Source organism: Salmo salar, chromosome ssa09, assembly GCF_905237065.1.
Source record: "Salmo salar chromosome ssa09, Ssal_v3.1, whole genome shotgun sequence".
Classification (NCBI taxonomy): domain Eukaryota; kingdom Metazoa; phylum Chordata; class Actinopteri; order Salmoniformes; family Salmonidae; genus Salmo; species Salmo salar.
Window position 1 is genome coordinate 70,112,247 of NC_059450.1, and position 22,434 is coordinate 70,134,680.

General features: G+C 46.1%; 1 protein-coding gene across 8 annotated transcripts in view; it reads right to left on the reverse strand.

The window, feature by feature from the left end:
* Positions 1–22,434, reverse strand: part of LOC106611741 (disks large homolog 3) — a 134,428-nt gene that overhangs the window by 72,365 nt on the left and 39,629 nt on the right. Inside the window, exon 1 of one of the 8 annotated variants that reach the window (XM_014212271.2) lies at positions 16,585–17,870. The exons of 2 other annotated variants lie outside the window; for them this stretch is intronic. In XM_014212271.2, the coding sequence (XP_014067746.2) occupies positions 16,585–16,968 (384 nt within the window). In that variant the 5' untranslated portion in view covers positions 16,969–17,870. Of the gene's footprint in view, positions 1–16,584; positions 17,871–22,434 lie in introns of those variants that run through there. 5 more of the 8 variants (XM_014212272.2, XM_014212266.2, XM_014212270.2 and 2 more) reach the window with 5 other exon arrangements.

Sequence of the window (22,434 nt, forward strand, 5' to 3'; positions counted from 1 at the left end):
ACACAGACAGACATCCAACCTCCACTCAAATATGGCATATTCACAGACACCCTAGATGAACAGAGGGAGATATGTAATAAATCCAGAATAAGCTATGTCAAGGCCGGTGTACCCCATCTACAGTGCTATGAGACGTAGGATATTAAGATGGGATTGTTTGTATTGTTTGTAACCAGGAACGGGTTGGGTTGTGCTCTCTCTTTCTGTCTTTATCTCTCTCGCCCTCTCTGTCTCTAGGCTGGGATATCTGTCTCCATTTCCCAGAGAGAGAGGAGGTGAGAGAGAGGAGGGGAGAGAGAGGAGGGAGAGAGAGAGAGAGGAGGGAAGAGAGAGAGAGAGAGAGGAGGGAGAGAGAGGAGGGGAGAGAGACACTATCTTGAGCACATTAAGGTCAATGGGTAGACACAGTATATATCCACTAGGCAATAATGACTGATAATGAACCAAGGGCCTGTTAAAGGATATTATGTGGTCTGTGCTCTAGCATAGACAAATGCTTGGATAACGTCAGTCACCCTCTCACTCATCCTGTCTTTTCACTGGGGAGGAGAGGGATGGAGGGAGAATGCAGTGGCAGACAAACATATGCATCTATATGTGGCTATATGGTGCTTGTACTGTGTCCATCCCTTTAGGAGCTGACTGATTTTGCAGAGACACGTGGACTACAGGAATGGCGTTGAAAACAGGAATAATTCCAGACCAATTGCGCTATGTTAAACAGATGTGCAATGAACAGCAGGTTCAGAAAGATCTATCCACAGTTTCATTGTTAGATTTGTCAAAAGTAATTCACGTATTTCAACTACGGATCAACCTTCAACATTTCCTTTAATGTATTACATTTGGTCAAGGCCTCATTTTCGAAAGAAAAAAAAGCTGTATTCAGTTGCGACTTGAAAGATTAAAGACGTGATTGTTTTAAAGGCATAGCGGCTGTATTTTAATGAAATGGCAGCTTGAGCACATCCTCTTAAAATGGCAGAGAAAAGCTGTGCTAATTATACAGAAGCACAGAGCTGAAGCAGCCTGCTGCAACATACCCTCACTGTGTAGCTAGTCGACACCCTGAAATGGAACTTTGGATTCTGACAATGTATAAGAAAGACAGACGGCAGAGGAGGAGGATGACAGAAATAAAGAAAAACTGAAGGAAAAAAATGGAGAGGCCAACAGACCAAATGGCTGAAGGGCTGCTTGGATAATGCATTATGGGGATGGCACTCAGTGTGACTACGCTACACATGGGAAGAGATGCATTGTCTGCGTCGCCAAATGTCCTCTTCACAAGACACAACTCTCTAGAAAATGGAAGACATCTAAATCTGTGCATTTCAGCTCTTCAGCTTTAGCATCTAGTATTCATTCAGCAGCTAAACGCCTCACAATACTGCATGAATAACAGCGTCCCGTTAATGCTCATGTAGTAGAGTGATGTTGTTCCCCTAGATTATGCACCAAGTTGCGCACAAGGACAGTTCAAGTAGGCCAGGTCAAGAGGGGATGTTAATAAGTTAATAACAATAATAATAATTCAATGTGCTTTCTTTATTTAATTACAGCAGCATAGTTAATGTTATTTTTCGGTGTACAAACATTTTTGATATCTATATTGTAAATACACCTAATTGTAAAAGTTTGTATATTTTGGTTTGGTCCATCGCGGGTTATCCGTACTTACGTACCCTTTTATCGTTCTCTTTTGCCGGACCTTCAGCTAGCAAGGTATGTTGTCCTTGGCGCCGTAATTTGGCAATATAAAACTGTGGTAAAGTTACATAAAGTGCTGTTACGCAACTATAGGTTTTGTTACAATGTGAACAATTATAAAGATTTATGTTAACAACTTTCACCAAGCTCGCTAATTAGGGTACCTATTGTAACTTGGGAGTATTTGGGACCGTGTTTGAGTGAGTTGCTATGTGCTCACGCAGGTGCCCGAGAGCTGTGACTGCACCGAGGGCTAACATATTGTGTGTTGTCTCTTCGTGTGCAGGTATGTCTTTTATTTTGTTCCGAATATGTTGTATATCATTTTAATTGTATAGTGTGCTGTTGGGCGCTGAATGTATGTATGCAGTTCCCGCTCTTTTGCCGGACCTTCAACTAGCATGGTGCCCGAGAGCTGTGACTGCACCGAGGGCTAACATATTGTGTGTTGTCTCTTTGTGTGCAGGTCGAATAAAAATGATTCTACCAACAGAATTCCAGTTGTGGCAGTGTCCTAAATAAAAATACACAACGCAGAACGAACAAAGCTACAAACTGGTGCCGTGACCTGCCGACTGGTCAGCTCAAGCCGACCCCCGGGAGCTGTGCATGTGGCTGAGGCGCACGACCTGCGTATGCGCATTTGTTGATGGTTTGCTGTAAGCTGATATATACTGTGAACAGTGAATGTGAGTGTAGCATACTCATTAGATACAGGTATTCGTGCTTATTTGTATGTTTTTGATGAATTTGTTTATTGCAAAAAAAAATTGTATTTGAATGCAGTAAATTACATTGTATTTTAGTGCTCTGTTGAGCCATGGAAGACTCTCAAGTCCACAAATTTAGTTATGCTGGGGATTTTAGTGTGGGTAGAGGGAGGGGTGTCCTTGCATTTACACCACTTGTACAGTCAGCTCCTGGGAGTAGAGCGTTTGCTAGTCCTGAGTTTGCAAGCGCTGGGAGGGGTAGGCTGTTTGTTCCACCTGACCAGGGTATCCCACCTCTGTCTTTTGATGTACCGTCATCCACAGTCCTCAGTGATAATGGGACGCCTCCGAGTCAGCTTAGTGACATTATTAAGCAGATTGGTTCAGAGATAGGTGAATCGATCAGAGCGAGTTTACTGCAGTCTGGGGTTTCAAGTCTTGCTCCTGCCCGTCCCCCTCACCAACCCCAGCAGTTTCCCCTGCCTGACCAGTGTGGGTCAACCTTTATTGATGCGTCCAAGCTGAATCTGGTTGTGAAGTCCGATGTTAGTCCTCCACCTTTCTTTAGGGGTGATGGCTCAGATAAGTACTCTGTCCTGGAGTGGGAGGAGTTAATGGGAGTCTACTTAGAGAAGAGGGGTTACACTGGGTCTGAGAATGTTGGGGAGGTGATGTCTAGGCTCATGGGGAGGGCACGGGATGTGACCAAAGTCTGGATGCGTAACAACCCTGTTGTCACAGATGTTAAGGCGGTGTTCAGTGTTCTCAAGCAACACTTTGGGGATACTGTCTGCTCAGGTATGCCATTAGCTGATTTCTATTCAATCAAACCATATGCTAATGAGGGTCCAATAGATTTCTGGATTAGGCTTAACAAAGCTGCAGAGGCAGCCAAACAGTACCTTGTGAGTGAGGGCAGGACCCTACCCAATGAGTGCTCAGAGTTGGCAGTCATGTTTGTACGCAACTGTCCTGATAAAGAGTTGGCCCAAGTGTTCAAGAGCAAAGCCCTTCGTGACTGGACAGCCAGTGAGGTACAGAATCAGTTGGATGAACTGTTAAGGGAACGTAAAGCATGTAGAACACAACTTTCACAGCAGGTGGCTGCCGTCTTTGACTCCCCCAGGAGGGAGTGGGTCCTGTGAACAGACCTAAGGTGTCATCCTTTTCTCAATGTGGCCGTGAACCAGACCAGGCACCATCTATATCTGAGGGTGAGACATTAGAGAAGGTTTTGACTTTGTTAGAGAAGGCTCTGGTCAGCAATACTCAGTCTGTGAACAGAGGGCCCCGTAAACAGTTCCACAAACGTCAGCGTGCGCCGTCTGTGGAAGCACTAATCACTGGACCAAAGCTCACTGTCAGATGCACCAGCTGTGCTTCAAGTGCTTCTCTCCGGGCCACATGAGCTTTGACTGTAGTGAGGCTGGGCAGCGACAGAGCCCTGGATGTGGACAGACTGGCAGGTCTCAGGAAAACTAGAATGCCTCCATTCTGAGGAGGGCAATGTGGGGCAGTCTTGTTTTTCCTCCACTGATGATGATATCGAATCTGTTTATTCTTACTTTTGTGAGTCAGTACCCAAGAACAACACAGTCATTTTTCAGAACACAATGAGAATTACTCAGAATGACAGTTTGTTTTACACCTCTGTGCTAGTACAGGATAAAGTTGAGCTGAAGGGGATGTTAGATAGTGGGTCCATGGCTACTACTCTGCGCGCAGATATTGTACCTCGGTTGAGGGAGGCAGGAGTGGTAGAGGGGAACTTTCTAGCTCCTTCAGATATCATCCTGGTGGGTTGTGGTGGGAAGCAAACTAGCCCAGTGGGCATGTGTGATTTAAAAATTCAGCTTTATGGCTTCAGCTATGTAGTCCCAGTGCTTATTGTAGATGGGCAGGTTGATGAACTCATTGTGGGCACTAATGTGTTGAAGTCTTTGATTAGACAGTTCAAATCGAATGACAGCTACTGGCGGGTGGTGGGTACACCAGGTTCCTCTAGCCAGTGCGATGACAGCCACTTCCTGCGTCTCCTGTCAAATCTGGAGAGATGGAGAGGAGACTCCATCCCAGATAAAGTAGGCACCATTAAGTTGAAGAGAGCAGTAACGCTCCAACCCATGAGTGAGCATCTGGTGTGGGGCCGCCTACCCCCAAAGACAAAACTCTCTGTGGGCAGTACTGTTGTTGTCGAGCCCAGCACGTCTCGGTGTGTGAATCGACACATACTAGTGGGGAGAGTAGATACGCCTCTGTGGGGGGATGGATGGCTACCTGTGAAGATAGTGAATCCAACAACATCACCAGTTACCCTGAGACGAAATGCTAAAGTGGCGGATGTGTATCCTTGCATTGCATTAGAGGATTTTGATGATGTCAAGCAGCAAGCAGCTTACCAGAACGTGGCTAAAGTTCAATGTGACAGCTCACACGGCAGTCTGACAGCTAAGAGTTCAGTTGGTGGCAGTGTAGTTCATGGCAACAGTACACTGAGCAATCTTGGACTTCAAGGCCTGTCTGTTGAGGAGTGTCCAGTTTCACAGTTCTGGAAGGATAAACTTGTCAATTTAATTGGGAAGTATGACACAGTGTTCTCTAGACATAGCCTAGATTGTGGTGAGGCAAAGGGGTTCTGCCATCGCATACGGCTGACTGATGACCGCCCATTTCGATTACCTTATTGTAGGCTTTCTCCAGCTCATTACCAAAAACTCAGGGAAACACTGGATGATATGGAGGAAAAGGAAATCGTCAGAAAATCCAGCAGTGAGTATGCCTCACCTTTGGTGCTGGTATGGAAAAAGAATGGGGACTTGCACCTATGTACTGACTTTAGGTGGTTAAATGCACGCACTGTAAAGGACGCTCATCCCCTGCCTCATCAGGCTGATGTACTGGCCGCGCTGGGAGGTAATGCCTTCTTCAGCACAATGGACTTGACGTCAGGGTATTATAACGTGCCACTGCATGAAGAGGATAAGAAATGCACTGCCTTTTCCTCTCCTTTAGGTCTGCACGAGTACAATCGGTTGCCTCAGGGCCTATGCAACAGCCCGGCTACGTTTATGAGAATGATGCTGACCATCTTTGGTGACCAAAACTTTCTAAGTCTCCTTTGTTATTTGGATGATCTGATGGTTTTTGCTAAGACTGAGGAAGAGAGTCTGCAGAGACTTGAGATGGTTTTTCAGCGGTTGCAGGAGCACAATCTTAAACTGTCTCCGTCTAAGTGCAAGTTTTTGAGGAGGTCTGTTAAGTTTTTGGGTCACATCATTTCTCAGGAGGGTGTAGCCACTGACCCTGCTAAAGTTCAAACTATTTTGAACGTGACTGAGAGCGAGATGATGGAAGCTGATGGTGTCACTCCGTCTCCTAGCAAAATCCGTTCTTTTCTTGGTATGGTAGTATACTATCAACACTACATTGAGAATTGTTCCATGGTTGCTAGGCCGTTGTTTCAGCTAACTACAGGTCAGAAGAAGCCTAGGAGAGGCAAGGGTAGGAGGAGGCCTGGTCCCTCTCGCAGGCTCACTGCTGCAGACTGGACTGCCGAATGTCAACTCGCTTTTGAAGCTTTGAAATCAGCACTAGTTGACCAGGCACTGCTGGCTCATCCAGATTTTTCTCAGCCATTTTTACTTTCTGTGGATGCATCTACTAGTGGTTTGGGAGCTGTACTATCCCAAGTGCAAGATGGGACGGCAATAGCCAGGCCAATAGCTTTTGCTAGTAAATCTCTTAATCATGCACAATCCAAGTATCCTGCTCACCGGCTGGAATTTCTAGCCATGAAATGGGCCATTCATGATAAATTCAGCCATTGGCTGCGAGGGCATAAGTTTACTGTGTGGACCGACAACAATCCACTCAAATATATTCTTACAAAGCCGAGACTTGATGCATGCGAGCAGAGATGGGTCGCAAAGCTGGCACCCTTTGACTTTGATATCCAGTACATACCAGGTCCCAAGAATGTCGTTGCTGATGCCTTGAGCAGAGAGCCATTTGTCCGCTCCACAGTTTTGCACCGACTGACAAGAATCCCATATGATGTCCTGCTGGAGGAAGCCAGAGGTCTTCGAGTGGGTGATGTTCAAGACATGTTCCGCCTCTCCTGTGAACAGCCCGAGGCTGGCTGTGGAACGTCTATGGCTCCTGGGAGTGAGTTAAGTAGAGCTGGAGACGATGTCAGTGGGTTGGTTTCCTGTGAAGAGGTGTCTGCTGTCCTCCATGCTCACCGCCGATGGGATGATGGTGCCACGGTGAGGGCCATTTCACATGCGCAGCACCTTGAGAAGTTGATGTCCATGGGTCAGAGCCGTTTACCTGTCTTTACACACAAGGAGCTGTATGATAACCAGTCACTGGATCCTGTCATCAGCAGAGTCATGTTCTTTGTAGATAGAGGCCGGCGCCCATCTAGGAGAGAGCGAGTCCTTGAAGCGAATGAAACAGTTTATACTCTAAGACAGTGGGGAAAACTCACCACGCGGTTAGGGATTCTGTATCGTGTCTCAAAACACCCAGTGAGTAAGAAGAAAATATTCCAGTATGTTGTACCTGTGTCTTTGAGAGGCCTTGTGTTGAAGGGAGTTCATGATGATGCTGGTCATCAGGGTCAGCAGTGCACATTGTGGCTTACGAGACAGCGGTTTTACTGGGACTCTATGGAAAAGGATGTCAAGGAATACGTGGCCCACTGTAAGAGATGCGTGTTGAGTAAAGCACCTGAGCCTGAAGCAAGAGCTCCACTTGTCTCCATTGTGACAACGGCACCTTTGGAACTTGTGTGTATTGATTTCTGGACTGCAGAAGATTCAAACAACAAGTCTATTGATGTGTTAGTAGTGACTGATCACTTTACTAAGCTGGCATGTGCGTATCCGTGTCCAAACCAGTCTGCTAAGACTGTGGCTCGTGTTCTCTGGAATAATTTCTTCTGCGTTTATGGGTTTGCTGATTGTATCCATTCTGACAGGGGTGCTAACTTTGAAAGTTCACTTATTGCAGAATTACTTCAGTTATCTGGTGTTGGAAAGTCCCACACCACACCTTATCATCCCATGGGGAACGGTCAAGCAGAACGTCTAAATCGCACGCTGGGTGGGATGATTAGAGCTCTGCCAGCTAAGTCCAAGGCTAAATGGCCTCAGATGTTGAACACATTGACATTCTCCTATAACTGCACTGTTCACGAGACTACTGGGTTTCCGCCCTTCTTCTTGATGTTTGGACGCACCCCTAGGCTGCCAGTAGATGTTATGTTTGAAAGTGTGCTGTTGGATGGGGACACGGTCGATGTGGATAAGTATGTCCAGTCTTTGGGTGAGGATCTGAGAGAAGCCATGACATTGGCTCAGCAGCATGCAAGTAAGCAACAAAAGAGACAAGCCGAGGTCTACAACAGACGGTCGAAGGGTCATTCGGTAGAGAAGGGAGACAGAGTTCTACTTGCTAACAAGGGAGAGAGGGGCAAGAAGAAACTGGCTGATCGCTGGGACAGTGCGGTGTACATAGTTGTTGCGAAGAACTGCTCACTGAACACATATCGTATACAGCACCCTACCACTGGACGCATCAAGACGGTGCATAGGAACCTGATTATGCCAGTCAACTTTCTGCCTTTGCCTTCTTGGGAGGAACCTGAGAGTCACGGATATCTATCGAGTGGTGACGTGTTCTCTGAGATGTCTGCAGCATCCAGCAAAATGGATGGGAGTGACGCAAGGACTGTCCACTGGGTAGCAAGCCTTCCTGAGTCTTCTGGGAGGATATTCCAAGAGGATGGTGTAGTCCCAGTTGATGGAAGTGAAGTGGAACGGCCATATGACGTCCCCTTGAGTGAGGTGTGCTCAGTAGAAGTGGACCAGAGAGAGATCCCCAAAGCCTACAAGAGTTCTGATGGCGAAACTCCATTCAGTGGGGATGGTGCTGTAACAGATGTTGTTAACTTGGTTGAAGATGCTTTGTCAGTGTGGTCTGTGGCAATTTACCAGGATTCTGATCAGTCGTCTGACACTACTAGTGTTGAGTCTGTAACTGAAAGTGTGCTGGCTCCGGATAGGCCGAGTTGTAGTATTCCCCAACCTGAGGTTAGACCTCTGAGCACGGTTAGTGCTGTCCATGACATTCCTGCTAGGTTTTTGGGTGAGGGTGTTCGGACTAGACTAGGTAGATTTATTAAGCCAGTGAATAGGTTAATCCAAACTATGTCTACACAGGAAATGAAACCGTTCTTGGTTTCTCAGTGACGGTAGGATATTGCCTACCTTTTCATTTTTTGGGGTGTATATGGTAATCTAACTGGGTCTTAGAGTGATTTGTGGGTTGGTCTAATATTTTTGACAATTCATGTAACTTTGTGTGTAGTTCATCAGCATAAAATGTATTTGGCATTTTTTGTATACGGTTGAATAAGGGATTAGCTACCTCTTATTTTTCCTAATCCTTCGCGGGATAGCTTTCCAGCTGATCGACCATTTGTGGGTCTAGACTTAAGGGACTACACTGGGTTACTCCGTCGCTCTGTGGGTGTGAATTTTTTTTTCTTTCTTTGCTTTGTTACCTTCGAGGTAATGTGTTTTGTTTTGTGCCTATAATCTAGTGTAAAACATTGGGGGTTAATGTAGTAGATGTTGTTCCCCTAGATTATGCACCAAGTTGCGCACAAGGACAGTTCAAGTAGGCCAGGTCAAGAGGGGATGTTAATAAGTTAATAACAATAATAATAATTCAATGTGTTTTCTTTATTTAATTACAGCAGCATAGTTAATGTTATTTTTCGGTGTACAATTTTTTTTTGATATCTATATTGTAAATACACCTAATTGTAAAAGTTTGTATATTTTGGTTTGGTCCATCGCGGGTTATCCGTACTTACGTACCCTTTTATCGTTCTCTTTTGCCGGACCTTCAGCTAGCAAGGTGCCCGAGAGCTGTGACTGCACCGAGGGCTAACATATTGTGTGTTGTCTCTTCGTGTGCAGGTCGAATAAAAATGATTCTAACCAACAGAATTCCAGTTGTGGCAGTGTCCTAAATAAAAATACACAACGCAGAACGAACCACGCTACACTCAGATGAACCAAGCGACACCGTACTGCTACAACATTCTAGACGTGCAGGCCCTGGTCCACGCCGCTACAACACAGTACATGCATCCACTGGAGCCAGAGCTGCGTTTCTAAAATTGCGAGCCACGGAACAATAGTGCGAGGGCTGTTGAAAGCACCCACGGACACCCACAAAAAAAGAATTGGAGTCAGAAGGCTTGGGGATAGGCCCACTCTTCAGCGTTATCGATTGTGATGCATGCAGATTCCGTGGCAGCGTGGGGGTGTTCTAGTACGCTCTGGCCAGGATGTTAGTGCTGCGATCTGAAGCATACCCAGCCAAGAGCAATAGGATAAGACTGTAGAAGCACCCTACATAAACCCTAAAGCACTGTTTTCTGTACATATCCTTCAGTATTCATCATAGATTACAGCAGTAGGGGGTGTGACCATGTCCCCCATCATCACCCAATGAAAGGCCTATTCCTCCTCTTTTGTCTTCCTGTCAGAACAAGGGAACGATGGTTCCATTGCTGAATCAGGAAGTACAGTCCCGTTTTCTAGGCCAGTCGCTACTGTGATCAGCAAAAACAGCGAAATAAAACAAAGCAGGCAAGCAAACAAACAGCCCTTCCCCTCGCTCCTATCGTCCCTGGCTGATTGGCTGGCTGGCTGGCTGGGAGAGGCAGAGGGTTGGGCCCAGGCAGGGGCTCTGACAAACAGCATAGAAAGCAGACACAGCTGTGTACAAATACTGTACAAACAGCCCAATAAACATGTCACTCAAATTCTGCAGTATATGTTTTTATAAAGGACTCCACAAGATCGCTATGTTTTCATGATGGTTTGGTTGCATCTGAGAAGCATATTTGTACTATATGCTGAGTACAATATGTATATTTACAGTACGCCTAACGTTGAAACAAAGCAGGTCCACCTCTCTGTGAATGATGTGAAAAAGCAGCAGGTTTTACAGGAGGTATGGGAGGTGAGGTTAGACCGCTCCAGTCCAGGGTCATTGTTAGACCAACACACCTAGCCGCCGTTCAGAGACTAAGCTGCAAAAAAACATAGAAAAAGTTTGACTTTTGTAAAAGTGCACATTAATATTGCAGCACACCTTCTGCCCTCTGTTTCATAGTGCATTTGCAGTGATTCACCGTGCTGCTCTCCTTTATGTGTCTTGTTGGTACATTTGGTTTTAGGCAAAGGTGTGTTACATGGAGGGGTGTGTGTGTGTGTGTGTGTGTGTGTGTGTGTGTGTGTGTGTGTGTGTGTGGGAGAGATCGAAAGAGACAAAGAGGGGAGACATATTGATGGATAAATACAGTATTGGACAGGCAGTATCCACAGGCAATAAGTCATTGTAAAATGACAATTGATACTGCAAGTGAGCATCAGTGTGCAGCCAGCCGCTGACAGGCAAGTCAGACAACATAGCAATTACTTACAGGGGAGAAAGTCTCGTGGCTGTTAACCAGACTAGCAGATTGTCAGAGCTAATACGATTATGGCGTAACTGTGTTACACTGGACCACATCAGCTAGCTGGACGACTCCTCTCCTCTCCCATCCCCTCCTCTCGCCTCCTCTCCTCTCCCCCGTCTCACAGGGCAGGGCACTGCTGACCATCTTGGCATAGAGGTTATACAATACCAATTTGTTTACCCAAATCCAGCTTTATTTGCACAAAGACAAACCGACTGACCTACTGTTCTATGTTGTATCACATCAAAATGTTCAAGGCTGAGATCCCATGAGTCTCACCTATAACGTAGCACTATGTAGCAAATGCATTTCGTAGAAGCTACGATTAACACAAAAGTGTGTAGGCCTACAGTACATGTATTCCAATAACTATCAAACCAAGCACAGAACATCCCACACTGTCTGATATCAAGCGGACTTTGAACATCCAGTTCTGTAACCTCTGAGCTTCCACCCAGCACTCAGCCCCAGTGATTAGTCAGAAACAGGCACACTGAGCTCTGCTTTGAAACAAGCGCGTAGACCTCCATCCATCCCTGTTTCTTCCCTGTTCATACCCCCCTTTTGTACAGACACCCACTACATTTCAAATGACATCATTCTCCCGATGCCAAGCTGTCTGGCCTTTTAGAGTCACCAGAGATAACGGTCAGGGAGGATGGAGGATGTGTGTGTGGGGGGGGTATAGGCCCCTCTGGGATCTACCCCAACCCCATCTCTGTCTGGGGCGGCCTGTGATCAACACTCTCTGTCTGCCACCCCTGTCTCTGTCAAAAGGAGAGGCAGCACCTCACCAATCCACTCCACTCACTGACAGACAGGCTTTACCACCAGGAACCTAGCTGATCCTGATTCTTACGGCTCCCAGTAACCTTCCAGATGTACTGTTAGAAAGCTATGCATTATTACTGACTTTACATGTCCCAGGGGTGACATCTCAGGCCAGACAAATAGCGAAAACCAACTAACCAACCCCGTCTTCTCCTCTGCTCTCCTATCATCTCCCTTCCATCCTATCCCATCTTCTTTCTCTCCTCTCCTCTCCTTTCCTTTCCTTTCCTTTCCTATCCTCTCCTCTCCTCTCCTCTCCTCTCCTCTCCTCTCCTCTCCTCTCCTCTCCTCTCCTCTCCTCTCCTCTCCTCTCCTCTCCTCTCCTCTCCTCTCCTCTCCTCTCCTCTCCTCTCCTCTCCTCTCCTCTCCTCTCCTCTCCTCCATGGAGACCAGCCCAGAGAGCAGCCCACTGCCGAGGCCCCAGTGACAACATGGTACTCTGGATATCTGCTGACATATGTCATATAGATGGGACATATCTTCCTCGTCTGAGAGAGGAATAATAGCCGGCGTGTAACGTTACACGCTATATATGAAAATGACCCCTCCTCCTTGATAAAGACACTTAAAAGACAACCATGAAGGAATCATCTGTAACAATGGCCAGGTTGTACAGCATACATGTAACGAAAAGCCATACATCTGGTCCTTATTGCGTGTTCCTGTAATAAGGATGCTACGACGCTCCGGTCCCAGTCTAGTGTAGCCGTAGCCTGTCGAGTCAACATCACCTCCTCCTTGCTCCCCATTTTCAGATCAGCTCAGAGATAAATCCCTCTTGAGCTGATGAGAATATTGCTGCGTTCAGATGGAGGCTGTCTAAGTCACGGTAGGGGTCTGAGCTTAGGACATTTTTTTCTCCTGTAATAACCCCTGGGCTGGGCCTCCTGTTATAGGCCTGGCAAATGACATCAAAAATGGACCAAATCTCACATGGATGTACAAACACAACAACAACACACAAAATCAAATTGCTTTATCTACACATACTGCATTAAATGTGGTATCATACAAACACACCGATATGTGGATTTAATAAGTATCAAAGAAAGACTTGATCAAAAGCACAAACGTTGGACCATCTGTTAATTACTGTTCCTTTCCTATTCAACTAGATGCAGTTGGTGGTTGGATCATCGAAAATGGAGATACTGAAGAGCGATCCAAACACTTCAGTGAGGGACAATAACAGCCAAGACCACCCAGCGATAGATAGAACTATAGAGGCAAAGGGACATTTCTGATCCAACCCTAAAGGCTCTCGACAGGAGACCACCTATGGGAGTGTTCATGAGGTAAGCCCACCCAATACCCCTGCATTACAATGATCCTGTACGTCCACAGAGCACCAATCATCCGGTAAACAATAGACCCACAACGGTGCATGAGGGATTTGGAGAGCAGTTTGGAAAATATTTAATATCTCGCTCGTAATAAATAAAGTAAAATCCAATTAACATTTAAAGCTAATCATAGGCACAGAGCTGGAGAGCACACACAGACAGATTGGAGCCTGGGGGGGGGACGGAGCGTTCTGAGTGAAGCCCCCCCCCATTAGGCAAGAGTCTCATCTCTCAGATGGAAATTCAACTGCTCTTGTTTAAAGGAAATGCTCCTTTTAATCCCAACTGGCTTCATGAACATCCATCCATAATTAACCTAACCAACCCCCTGACAATAGACCGTTATCTTGCTTTAAAGGAGATATGGTGGGGAGGGAGGTGAACACAGACATGCGGTTAATTGGAAGGTAATATACTGTACTTTGGTTAGTTTGGAACAAGGTCTTGGCCATTTTCGGGGAACACTTGTGTCTATCGAAATCCTTTGGAACAAATATATGATATGAAAATAGGTTACCCGACTGTAATCATTTATTACTTTTGAGAGATTATGTCAGATGACTACTAATGACTATTTCAGTCTCCTAAAAATCTTCAAAAAAATGCATGTATCAGAAAGATCAGTGTGGTTGAGTGGCTGTGTATAATATGAGCATTACACATGTCCATGACCTGGTCTCTGGCCTCTTGTGAGTTCTGCAAAGGTGGTGGTAGAGGGGGAATATTCCCGCCCATGGATGTCCAGTGGGGACCGAAGAGAACAGAGGCTACAGGGTCCATCCAAGGCTATGCTCTGTGGTGTGGGCGGCCACAACAAGCAGGGGGGGACGGTGCTACTGTATGTTGATGCTGTACTAGAGAGAAAGAGGGGGTAAAACCTGACCCTGGAGAGGGCCTGTTAGGAGGCTGAGGCCTCTCTCTCTCTCTCTCTCTCTCTCTCTCTCTCTCTCTCTCTCTCTCTCTCTCTCTCTCTCTCTCTCGCTCTCACATAACCCCTCCCCCTTTCCATGCCGGCCGCCTTTATTGGCTTATTTCTCTCTTTTTTTCGACATTCGTTTTTTTCACCTCTACTATCACCACTTATTCTGTTTCTGTGTTTCCGGTTCTGTTGTGCCGGTTACATGGCAGATTATAACTATTTGTATGTTGTATTTGACACACGTTGAAAGGTTTCTATGCACACCCAGACTACCTCCTAACAAAGCTGTGTGATAATGTGTAACTGCCTGAGCTACAGTACGTGCAGTACGAACCATCCCAAAGATCCTCTGATAGGATGACAGAAGAGGAGCAGGACCAATCATTTTTACCTCCCCTGATTTCATCTATCAAAGGCTGTGGCTATAATGCGATGATGCACGCTGTAAAATAACCCACCCTCCTTTGCATGAATTAACAAGCCGCTACATAAATGAACGAGCGACCGGAAAACATCTCACATGAGATATTGGTTCCAATTCATTTGAAATCGGGACATTCAATATACGCTGGGAACGAGCAGTTGGCAGGAGGACATTTGTACTGATGATGGTAAATAAATAGTAGCCACGAAAAATGCTTACGCAATCAAAACTGCTGTGAGGTTTTAAACGTGTGAGAAGTGAAATCTGTCTGATTGGTCTCTGGGTGCAGCTGAAGGTGGATGAGGACTGGTTAGAATACTGTAGATGATCATCACGGTACTATTATGTCAAGGGTGCAGCAAATCCTGGACTACTTCACTGTTTCTGTTACAGTTCCAACCTCTCCCTCCATGGTTGTAGAGCAGGGATGGGCAACTTTCTGTTACGGGTCAGCAGTTTCTCTCTTCTTATGTCAGTCACTGATAGTTACTTAATTAGCCCATGTCAGCTAGATTTTTATAGATTGGTAAATTAGTCTAGCGGACAGCTATCTAAACTTGTAGTAATGTCGAATTAGAGCCCGGGGGGCCCCCATTGATTTTGTTACTCAGTCTCATTCAGATATCATAGTAAAAACTGCAAACATGTCTCTCCACCCTATGGCAAATGTGTAGAATTGCAAGAAATTAGCTGTAAAACGGCTCATTTTTCTCCCCACCCCCATGGCAAAATGAGTAGAATTGCAGGAACTAAAAAATGTGCATGAAAGTAGTTATAAAATTGCTAAATATTCTCTCTGCTCCATGACAAAATGTGTAACATTTTTAGCAAACTAGCTTAAAAAAAATACGAATTGCGGCCCCTCATCATCGGATTCAGATTTTTTTTGTGACCCCCATCCCTGCTGTAGAGGAAGGCTAGCTAGTAATATCAGTCAGGTTGCTGTTCATCTGTGCTCTGTGTTCAGTAGAATTTCTCCAACATTGCCAGTGAGATTTCAGCCTCCATTTTACCCCCATGATGTTTCTCACTCTCTCACTCTCCTGCCATTCTATGCTCTTTGCTCAAATACACAAACAAACACACACTGACTTCCTGGCTTTAGTCAAAAGCGATATGTCTAGACTGAGACGATAGAGGCCCCAGGAAAATGAAGGAAATGTTAAATGGAGAATATGAAACGTGCCGGTTTAGATGGTCCTAGATACGTATCATATTCACCCAGTAGGATGGATGCTTCTTCCCTTTCGTCAGTCAGCTTTTATCCAACCCTCCATCTCAGGACAAATGAACATTTTAAAGGGAATAACAAGCCGCATACAGAAATAAGACATCTTAATGGAGCTCTTCCTTCTCTCCTCTCTCCTCCCTCCCTCTCCCCTCGCTCCTCTCCATCTCCTCTCCCTTTTTCTACCGTAATTCTGTCTGATGAGAGACAACCCTTTTATTAGTTCATCTGTGAGAAACATGCATCACATATGGGGTGTTCGGGTCAGGCAAAATGTTTTTCTTTGGAAAGCGCCGATGCAGGAGAAAAAATGTCTGTCTACATTTCAGTGTAATGAGCCGGCTTTAGCATCATTTAGCTTTCAACGCATATCTCTCTATCGCCTCTACACCGTGGCTGTAGGATGAAAACCAATGCAGGGCTGTTTTACTCTGTAATGTTAACGTAGGCCTTAGATGAAATAAAAGAAATAAGCAAATTCAATCCCATCTGACCTTTATGTAAGGCATTACATTCTTATGATGAAGTGAATGGAGAATAGTCGGCCTGTTCTGTATAGTTGAACAATGTATAGGAAACAGACCACTACTCCCTAAATGAATGAATGAGAATGACCAGATGAACAGAGAATCTGTATTAGAGCAGAAGGCTGGGATGAAGGAGTGAATATGAGGCATCAGCGCCGGCTGCTCTCTACCACACCACAGCACAACAGGCTCCACCAAGACAGATGAGCACCTCTAAAGATGTACACACTCGTGTCTGTTCCAACCCAGCAACCTCATATCAACTCCCACTCACCCACTGCCTCTCTGCCTAATCCCAGAGGCATGGGACAGAAGGCCATGAGGCCGGCTGAGGAAGTTGAGGTAGTTACCTGGTCGTACCACTCCCGGTTGGAACAGGTGCACTCCGGCCACCAACCTGCTTGACCACCAGAATTGTTGCCATTCACCTTGGTGCCGCCCTTGGATTGGCCCTTGGGGTTTGGGCCTCCGGGACCCCCGGCAGACGTCATCTTGCCCTTACTTCTCCCCAGAGTGCCCCCTCCTCCTCCCATGCCTCCTCCTCCTCCTCCTCCTCCCCCTGAGACTGGAGGCTGGGGTAAGGTCTGCCCGCCTCCGGGCCCGTACCCGGCCGGGTATCCATAGGGCTCGGCCTGCCATTCTTGGTACTGAGGGGCGTCCATCCTGCGCAGGGCGGCCATGCGGGTCACCTCGTAACATTCTGGGCACTTGCAGCAGTGGTGGTGTTTGTGCATGCTGGCTGGGCTGGCGCTGGGCTGGCGCTGAGCGGCGTGGTGTGGCACTTTCTCTCTGCTGCCTCCTCAGATCACACGCAGCACGCTGCGATCGGCTCGCAGACCGCTAATACCGACGGAAATAACACTAATCACAGCAATTCGACAGATTTTCCCTTTTTCTCCAAATCCTGTTACTCTCCTCTCTTCATTCCCCTCAGATGACAAAAAAAAGAGCGAGGAGGGGGGGAAGTAGCAACAGGAAAACAAAAAATGAGTACGTAGTCTTCCTTCCTCTTGACGTAGAAGATAAAAGAAAAGAATATTGAAAATATTGTATACGATCACACAATCAGAGACCAGCCCCGATGGTACATTTTCCTCTCGCCGCTCTTGTTTCACAGTGATATGTATATAAATTCATAGATATATTAATTTGTTTATATATATTTACACACACACACACAAACACATATAAAAATATTAGTATAAACAGACAAGCACAAATACACAGATATATACAGAGATATAGGTATATAAATATCTATATGCGTGTGTACAAATATATATATAAACAATATGTACAGGTATAAATGATATCCTCAGATGAAATCTTCCTCGGTACTTCTCTTCCCTTTTTCCAAACCCGTTTTCTTCCTCCTGTTTTTCCTCCTGCGTTGAGAAGCAGCGTTTCTATGTCTTTCTCTCTCTCTTTTCTCAGCCTGCAGAGAGGAGCTGAGCACTGGATTGCCTCTGAATCAGCTTGCCCTAGATGTGGATTATACAGAGGGAGGCGAGCAAGCGAGATGGAGAGAAAGAGAGCGAGAGGGAGAGAGAAAAGAGCGAGAGGCAGAGAGGGGGAGACAGAGCATCCCTCCAGCACCTCAGCCCTGACAGCCACAGCCAATCAACTGGCAGCACTGCCATCATCAGCAGCAGCAGCAACAGGACTGAGCGCTTCACTGGCTGCTCTTAAAGGGGCCATGCCATCTACAGTACCAGTCTACAGTTTTGACACACCTATTCATTCAATGTTTTTTCTTTACCTTTACTATTTTCTACATTGTAGAATAATAGTGAAGACATCAAAACTATGAAATAACACATATGGAATCATGTAGTAACCAAAAATGTGTTAAACAAATCCAAATATATTCTTCAAAGTAGCCACCCTTTGCCTTGATGACAGCTTTGCACACTTTAGAATTCTCTCAACCAGCTTCATGAGGTAGTCACCTGGAATGCACTTCAATTAACAGGTGTGCCTTGTTCATTTGTGGAATTTCTTTCCTTCTTAATGCGTTTGGAGCCAATCAGTTGTGTTGTGACAAGGTAGGTGTGGTATACAGAAGATAGCCCTATTTGGTAAAAGACCAAGTCCATATTATGGCAAGAACAGCTCAAATAAGCAAAGAGAAACGACAATCCATCATTACTTTAAGACATGAAGGTCAGTCAATCCGTAACATTTCAAGAACTTTTAAAGTTTCTTCAAGTGTAGACCCATCACGCACCATGATGAAACTGGCTCTCATGAGGATCGCCACAGGAAATGAAGACCCAGAGTTGCTGCAGAGGATAAGTTCATTAGAGTTAACTGCACCTCAGATTGCAGACCAAATAAATGCTTCACAGAGTTCAAGGCAACAGACACATCTCAACATCAACTGTTCAGAGGAGACTGCGTGAATCAGACCTTCATGGACAAATTGCTGCAAAGAAACCACTACTAAAGGACACCAATAAGAAGAAGAGACTTGCTTGGGCCAAGAAACACGAGCAATGGACATTAGACCGGTGGAAATCTGTCCTTTGGTATGATGAGTCCAAATATCACATTTTTGGTTCCAACCACCGTGTCTTTGTGAGACGCGGAGTAGGTGAACGCTTAGCGCTTAGTTGGACTATAATTTGTTTTTCAACAGGACAATGACCCAACACACCTCCAGGCTTTGTACGGGCTATTTGACCAAGAAGGAGAGTGATGGAGTGCTGCATCAGATGACCTGGCCTCCACAATCACCCGACTTCAACCCAATTGAGATAGTTTGAGATGAGTTGGGCCGCAGAGTGAAGGAAAAGCAGCCAACAAGTGCTCAGCATATGTGGGAACTCCTTCAAGACTATTGGAAAAGCATTCCAGGTGAATCTGGTTGAGAGAATGCCGAGAGTGTGCAACGCTGTCATCAAGGCAAATTTTTGATGTCTTCACTATTATTCTATAATGTAGAAAATAATAAAAATAAAGAAAAACCCTTGAATGAGTAGGTGTGTCCAAACTTTTGACTAGTAAACCATACCGTTCACTGCATAGGGAGGAAAGACACTCCCTCACACATGTGTCTCCTTCATATGTGTGAACTGTGTTTTGGGGGTAAAAGATAGGCCAGATCATAACCTCTGCTAATCGAAATCCATGTTTTCCCTGGTTCCAATGCAGCCAAAATCCAATAGACAGCCTCCAATTTACAGCCCTGTTCCTGGGGCCGGTCCCTGGGCATCTACGGTCATCTCTGGTTCAATGATAGGAGCTTTGTTGTCTTGGGCCATTGATTGACACCCTCAGGGCTAATGTCATGCTGCGGCGCTGAACATCTAGACGTAATGTAACAATGAAACAGGTGTTATTGCGCCTCACATTCACATGTCAATCCTGTTACAAATGGTATATTATCAACAAAAATACTAGGGGTTATGATACAAAAATCCATTACCATTATAAGGCTTTGCCTTGTAATAAAGGGTGCCTCTAAATCACTATATTATAGATCCCTCCCTCTTCTACCTATACCAATGTATTCCATTTTCAGCAAGCCTCGAACAATATTGAATCACGTATTTCTAAACACGAGATCAAACATAGTATGATGAGCAGAGCCCTGTACTGACAGGGAGAGACTAGTATACCTATTAGAAAACAATCCTGTTCAGTACATCTAAGACTCCATGGTACACTGAAGAACCATGGGGGAAATATCTCACATGTTCACAATGATGACATCAACACATGTGTACGCAACCAACAAGATTACACGCTTGGGCTTCGAGTGGGTGGAGGAAGAGAGCGAGTGAGAGAGGGAGTGAGAATGTGGAAGAGAGACGGCGAGGAAGAGAGAGTATGGATGGACATGTATTTATGTGTGTGGTTACGTTTTTTAGTCAGTGATGACTGCCAGTGTACTATTTATGCAAGCTTATAAGCGTACGTGTTGATAAGAGCTCCATCTAACAGACACCACGGCTCATGGTCTTTTGGATAACTGAAGTGTGTGTGTGTTACAGTATCTGCATTAAAGACCTGCATATGTACATTATTAATTCAATGTGGTGGTGAGATGGAACTGGGTGTGTGGGGGAAGAAGGTATATTTACAGTGTCTGAGTTGTGAGAGAGAGAGAGAAACTATCTATGAAGAGAGTACCTTAGAGCACTGGTTCCCAAACTGGGCTACTAGGACCCTTGGAGGTACTTGGCCTATCTACAGGGGGTACTGGGGGTACCCTGGAGGTACTTGGCCTATCTACAGGGGGTACTGGGGGTACCCTGGAGGTACCCTGGAGGTACTTGGCCTATCTACAGGGGGTACTGGGGGTACCGTGGAGGTACTTGGCCTATCTACAGGGGGTACTGGGGGTACCGTGGAGGTACTTGGCCTATCTACAGGGGGTACTGGGGGTACCGTGGAGGTACTTGGCCTATCTACAGGGGGTACTGGGGGTACCGTGGAGGTACTTGGCCTATCTACAGGGGGCTGGGGGACCGTGGAGGTACTTGGCCTATCTACAGGGGGTACTGGGGGTACCCTGGAGGTACTTGGCCTATTTACAGGGGGTACCGTGGAGGTACTTGGCCTATCCACAGGGGGTACTGGGGGTACCCTGGAGGTACTTGGCCTATCCACAGGGGGTACTGGGGGTACCGTGGAGGTACTTGGCCTATCCACAGGGGGTACTGGGGGTACCCTGGAGGTACTTGGCCTATCCACAGGGGGCGCTTGAGATGACTCATGAGACCATAAGCCTACTGGTAAGGTGCACATGGGGGGGGGGTACTTTGTGGGATCTCCGGATATAGCAAAATGTGATTCGGGTACAGTAACCAAAACAGGTTGGGAATCACTGTCTTAGTGTGTACATGAAGAATATATGTATGTACCTTTGTGTGTGTCTGGGGACATATCTTAAGAGTAGGGTGTGTGTGTGTGTGTGTGTGTGTGTGTGTGTGTGTGTGTGTGTATATCCAAGTGAGTGCTTACAGCCAGTACACAGCTACTGCAGCCCTACCCGGAGGCACAAACAGCAGGCTCAGCCACACTTAATTACATGCAACAGTAACTCACTTCATTATCATGATATTCTATTCCTGTAACTTCTGGAGATTCTGCAAGAGGAGCAGAAAGAAGGGGGAACGTTTACATTTTTAACAGAGAGAGAGGTGCCACTGAGAGCGCCCATCTCGGTTACGAAGACGCAGTCACAACTTCTGTCAAAGCCAATCACGGCTTGAAGGCGCTGCTTGAAGGAGCTGCTTGAAGGCGCTGCTTGAAGGAGCTGCTTGAAGGAGCTGCTTGAAGGAGCTGCTTGAAGGCGCTGCTTGAAGGCGCTGCTTGAAGGCGCTGCTTGAAGGAGCTGCTTGAAGGCGCTGCTTGAAGGCGCTGCTTGAAGGCGCTGCTTGAAGGCGCTGCTTGAAGGCGCTGCTTGAAGGAGGTGCTTGAAGGAGCTGCTTGAAGGCGCTGCTTGAAGGAGGTGCTTGAAGGAGGTGCTTGAAGGAGCTGCTTGAAGGAGCTGCTTGAAGGCGCTGCTTGAAGGCGCTGCTTGAAGGAGCTGCTTGAAGGCGGTGCAAGCATATCCATCACGGCACACATGACCGAGCACATGTTGGAACCATCCTCCCTCTGCCTCTCTTGTCTCTGTCTCTCTTACCCATCGCCTGCATCATATTTACCGTCCAGCGGTATGCAGCGAGGGTGTTTGCAGTATAAAAGGCACAATATGACAGAGGGAATGAAAATAGATGGATACAGTACAGGCAGGAGAGATGGAGGAGAGCAGCAAAGAAACAGAGATTGCCTGCACTGTATGAACACAGATATGGTGTGTGTGTGTGTGTGTGTGTGTGTGTGTGTGTGTGTGTGTGTGTGCGTGTGCGTGTGCGTGTGCGTGCGAGTGCATGTGGGCGTTTGTAGTACCTCTGGGGAAAAGAATCCTATTCCTTTAAAGATTATATAATATGAAATATAAAACATTTTGCTAGTTCTCCTTAGAACCAATCAATGACCAGTACTCTCTGTGTAAGCAGGACAGGGAGATGGAGTGTGTGAGAGAGAGAGGGAAAGAAGGAGAGGAAGGAAGAGGGGAACAGGGATACAGGAGGTTACCAATGGCAAATCAGACCAGATGTTCTATGAAATGGTCTCCAACACGACATAGTGTGCATTATATTAGCTTATACGGTAGCATGGATGTGCCTTTAAGGTTATTATTACTG